This window comes from Nestor notabilis, unplaced genomic scaffold (assembly GCF_000696875.1).
Source record: "Nestor notabilis isolate BGI_N333 unplaced genomic scaffold, ASM69687v1 scaffold21289, whole genome shotgun sequence".
In the NCBI taxonomy this organism is placed as follows: Eukaryota; Metazoa; Chordata; class Aves; order Psittaciformes; family Psittacidae; genus Nestor; species Nestor notabilis.
In genome coordinates, this window is record NW_009945346.1 from 2684 (window position 1) to 7727 (window position 5044).

General features: G+C 45.0%; 1 protein-coding gene across 1 annotated transcript in view; it reads right to left on the bottom strand.

Annotated features, from left to right (window-relative positions):
• The window catches only part of LOC104412207 (electrogenic sodium bicarbonate cotransporter 1-like), a gene marked incomplete at both ends in the record, with an annotated part of 5864 nt that extends 1972 nt beyond the window's left edge, over nt 1–3892 (bottom strand). The window contains 2 exons of the mRNA XM_010022845.1: nt 2830–2902; nt 3714–3892. Coding sequence (XP_010021147.1) covers nt 2830–2902; nt 3714–3892 — 252 coding nt within the window. The remainder of the gene's footprint in view (nt 1–2829; nt 2903–3713) is intronic.
• Nucleotides 3893–5044: the final 1152 nt, after the last annotated feature.

A 5044-nucleotide genomic window follows, 5' to 3' on the forward strand; every position in this document is an offset into this window, starting at 1 on the left:
CGCGTCCAGCAGGCAAAAAGCAGTTTTTTATCGTATTCGCCACCACGTTATTCACTGTTTACTGGCTCAAAAAGAGTGATGTGCACATACCTCTGGAGGCCCTGATCCCCACTGCACGCATTTCACTTGGGCACGTGAGTACCAACATCACCAATGTGTCATCCTTCCCTGCCTATATTTTTCCCTTCCCTCCCGAGCCTTATTCCCTGCCATCCCCTGCAAGCTTCATGATTCCTAATAAATCTTTCTCATTAATTTATTCCCTTCCTTGAGCGAGCTGCACTGATATTTCACCCAATAAGACAGATGTTTTTAGCACAGCCGGGGTTCAATGTGGCCACCATGGGGAGAGACAAAGAGCCAGCGTGTGGTTCACATAGCTGAAGGTGTCCAAGGGATTCAAAGCCCTCACCGGATCTGAGGGATTAGACAAGGCGATATCTCCTCCAGCAAGTTGGGTAGGAGGCTTCCAGAGTTGAGCTTTCTAGCCCATTTAAAATTGCTCTCTTTCCTTCCCCTTCTAGTTCTTTCTATTAGCTTTAAAGAAAGAAAAATGTCCAAATATTATTTCCCTATGCCATGATAATTAATCCTGTAAATCATCCCTAGGTGAAACTTCAGCACATTATCCTGCAAGTAGCAAGCAGTGCTTTCATTCTGGAAGACTTGCTTTTAGCAAAGTATTCGCTAACTCTGGGGTTGCTGGCTCTGGCACTCCAAGCAAACCTGCTGCTAGCCAACAGAATTAAAAATGTATTTATAGGAACATTCAAAACCAGCACAAACACTGCAAAACCCACAAAAAACAAAGATTGGATTGCAGGGTTTTATTGAATTTGGGATCGTTAGTGTCCAATTTGCTGCTGGCATGAGGAGACTGCAATGTTCTGCAATGGATTTAGCAAGCAGTTCTCTCAAGCAGAAGACCCTGCCACTTTGTTAAAGGTCCTGAAACACTGCCAGGTTCTCCTCACTGGCACGTGGGTGAGGAGCGTGCCCATTTATCCTCAGGCGTCCTCCCACCAGGATCTTCCTCATACGCGTTCATAGGGGAAACACGGACAAATAATTAATGAATGAAGCAGTAACAGGGGGAATAATGGACCCCAGTGGAATAGAGGAAGAGAGATCTTGCAGGGAAAGGTCACATGAACTAACAAACAGAATTATTACCAAGCAGGCATTAAATTAAAGGCACGGAAATGCCTGTTTGTGCAGATGAGGAAATTGTTACCAAGACACAAAAATTTTCTAGTTGTAAGAACAACTTTAAGAATCAAGAATAGGAATGCACTGACTTTGTAAAGCCACCTTCTCCACTTTATACATACACAGGCACCATCATTGTTCTCTGCCTGTCTCCTCCCCTTCAGGCTCAATCTACCTGTGCCTCACAGCCCCTATGGCTTCCAACCTCCTCATAACCAAAAACTCATTTGCCTCCTCCAGAAACACTTCTCCAGATACCTCCAGAAACACTTCTCCAGAAACCTAACTCCAGATCAAGGAGTTAGGATGCATGGTGCCATTGTTCCAGTACATACGCTACTACTCTTCTGACATCTGCTCATACCATTAGTCTACAGATCCAAGGAATCCTTCTGCAGCTGGTATCTCCAGAATACCTGCACTTGGTGCTACTGAAACTATCACCCCCGGAGAAGGTGGTATCCTTCTCAGGACATGGCTAAGCAGGTTTTCAGCTTCCTTCCACAACCTGATGATCTACTAAGGATGCGTTTCTCTGTGGCTACGTGCCAACAAATTTCAAGGTCTTGGACAATAGCTACCCACCTAGATTTAATGGCACATCAGCAGCACATCTGTCCAGAGCCTTAGCAAAACTCACAAGAAAAAGAAGGAGATTAAGGAGATTAAGAAATCGCATTTAATTGCACTGCTTCCTCCAGAAACACGTTTTCCATATTGGGCATCGCTTCTGAGCAATAAAGAATGTGCTATTTTAGGAGGATCTAGCCTAAAAGAATGAAAATTTGATTGCTGCAGGAGCCTCACACTGTCTTGGCAGCTGCAGCAGGCAGGGTACAGCTCTGCTATGGTGGTGGCAACGACCCCAAAGATTTCTGGCTAAAACTGTACCCATGGACTAGTATCACCAGCTGTAGGCTCTGCTCATTGCCACCAGTTCTGCATATTCTTGTGTGCTGGGGCTGCCTCATCCCTGGCAGTGTTCAAGGCCAGGTTGGATGGGGCTTGGAGCAACCTGCTCTAGTGGAAGGTGTCCCTGCTTGTGGCAGGGGGTTGGAACTGGATGAACTTTAAGGTCCCTTCCAACCACAACCTGTCTGTGATTCTGTGGAGATGCATGCATGCTCAAATAAATATAAATGTACTTTTAAATCAACATATCCATCTGTTAACCTGTGTCTTCCACACAGCAACTCTACTGCATTGCCAACTGTCCTTCCATCATGCCACCAGCAGGCTCTCAGGCTTTATCCTCAATATATTTTCAATAAAACACAGGCACAGCAGAAGTGTCCAATATAGCAGGAAACTTAACTTTATGCGAACATGGAAGACAAATCTTAAAAATGAAAAAAATCACAGCCCCAAGACCACCAGCCCTGCACTTGGTCACTATTACTATACAGCACACCACAACGGTTTTATTTTTTTTCTTTCCAAAAGGTTTGTATTTAAGCTTCTAGAAAACTGTAAAACTGCATCAGCAATTTAATTCTCACTTACCTCCTTTTCCACACTTCAATTACAAGCTTTTTGAGCAACATAAAAATAGCCTGAGAGTGGTGGTGGCCCTACCTTGGCTGTGTGAGTAGAAGGAAGCAGAAAAGATGCTCTCCTTACCTTTAGGATGGGAGCCATGAAGACAGACACACCAGTCAGAATGAAAACGATGACTCCTGTGACTCTCTGCTCCCTGAAACAAAATCATGGGGTGAGCAGGATGGCTTCAGTTTTTGCTCTGCTTTTAGTCCTCCATTTTTCAAACACCTGATCAGTTTTTGTACGTTGCTCTGCCGTTTGGGGATCAACAGCGTGCTGCTACTCAGTAAGGAGGAGTGTGTTTACATGTTAAACATTAGAAACCAGCAATCCAAATCCTCTGCACAGCAGGATTTATAGCAGGCAAATAGGTAATAAATCACTAGCTCTCCACTCTTAGATCAGTAGCCTATTTTGAGTCCTGGTCATAGTACCCCAGCATTTGGACAGATGGTGCACGACTTCGTGGGGTGCCGAACATGTGCCTTCAGCTGCTCCCTTCATCCAAAAATACTTTAGCCAGTCATATTTCACAGTACTGAAAGTTAAGCCATTGCATTTCTATTCAGTCACCTAAACAAGTGGCTGATTTCCAGAAGTGCTCCTATTGACAGCACTTCACTTAATTAAGGCAATCAAATACAGAAAAAATTGCTTGATTAAGTAGAGCTGATGGCTCTAGGCATGACAGGTTTACACTTTTTACCATTATGTTTGCTAATGTCCAATTTCCATGGGTGAAGAAGTCTGCATCAAAATTATCTCCTTTCTCAACCACGGGAAAACTGCATCTGATCTGGCTGAATAAACCTTTGAGGAGTTACATGGGGATTTGTCCAAGGAATTGCCAGAGAGCTATTCCCCCCGAACCTTTGCACGTGTCCTGCTTGAAGCAAGACTATTTGTAGTACAAACTGATCTCTTCAGGTAAACAAGGCAATTAAGGCCTTTCTGGTTTGTCATACCTCACTCCCAAAAACTTGGGCTGTTCTCCAGGAGCTGAAGTTTCTGTCTCCATCTTCAAGCTGTCGATATGAGCAATGGAGATGACAGTAGCAGCAACATACCAGGGCAGACCCATAAAGGAACATATGATCATCAGAATAGCCACCCAGAACAAGTCCAGATGATATCCAGCACCTTTCTGTGAAGGGAGATAGATAACCTTCAGCTTAATTATTCTAAATACCAATGGAACTGTCAGGGCTCCGACCCATTTCCTCCTACAGCATCTTTTGGCCAACAGAAATTGTCATAAGAATCATAGAACCATTGAATGGTTTGGGTTGGAAAGGACCTTAAAATCATCTAGTTCCAACCCCCCAGCCATGGGCAGGGACACCTCACACTAGACCATGTCGCCCAAGGCTTTGTCCAACCTGGCCTTAAACATCACTGCCAGGGATGGAGCTTTTACCACTTCTTTGGGCACCCGGCTTCAGTGCTTCACCACCCTCACAGTAAAGAACTTCTTCCTTATATCTAACCTGAACTTTCCCTGTTCAAGTTTAAAACCATCACCCCTTGTCTTATTGCTACAGTCCCTGATGAAGAGTCCCTCTCCAGCTTCCAAATAGCAAAGTGGGAGACTTTGCTCCTTAAAGGATGGATTACCTGACTCTGCAGGGGAAACAGATAAGAGTTCCAGCAAGCTCTGGAGACAACAGTGAGCATGCAGTGAGCACAGGAGAGCATCAGACTTGAAAGCAAGTCTGGCCAAAGACCAAGTACCTTCTAGATACTACATAGTGCCTGGAGGTTGAGCCGGTACAAGCTGAGCCCTGCAACCAGTCTAATAGTCACTTACAGAGGTACTTGACCCAGCAGCCCATGAGTTAAAGACAATCACCTTCACCAAAGGATATTTGGTAAGGCAGATGACTGCTCTGCTACGAGGACTCCTTGTGACATGATGGGAGACCTAGATTGGTACCTTCATGCACCAAGTCACCTTGTGCCTGTGTAAGTGACAGCTTGGATACGCGCAGAACTTTAAACACCCAAACACCCTTTAAATCCTAAACGTAACATTTGCCATCTGCTGCCTCAGAGTGGGATCCTATATTTAGGATAGGACAGGGATCTCACAGCTTGGTCTTCACAACTGGTCTGAGCCCTGCTGGTGTTGCCTGGTGGTGGACGCAACTTCCTCAACACCCAACCCTAGAATGTTTGGGGGAAAGCAACAAGAACAGCTGACGGGCCCATACCCTCAGGGATCGTTGTTGGGATCTGTATTGTTCAACATCTTTGCTGGTGACATGAACAATGGGATTGATGTGCCCTCAGCAAGTTT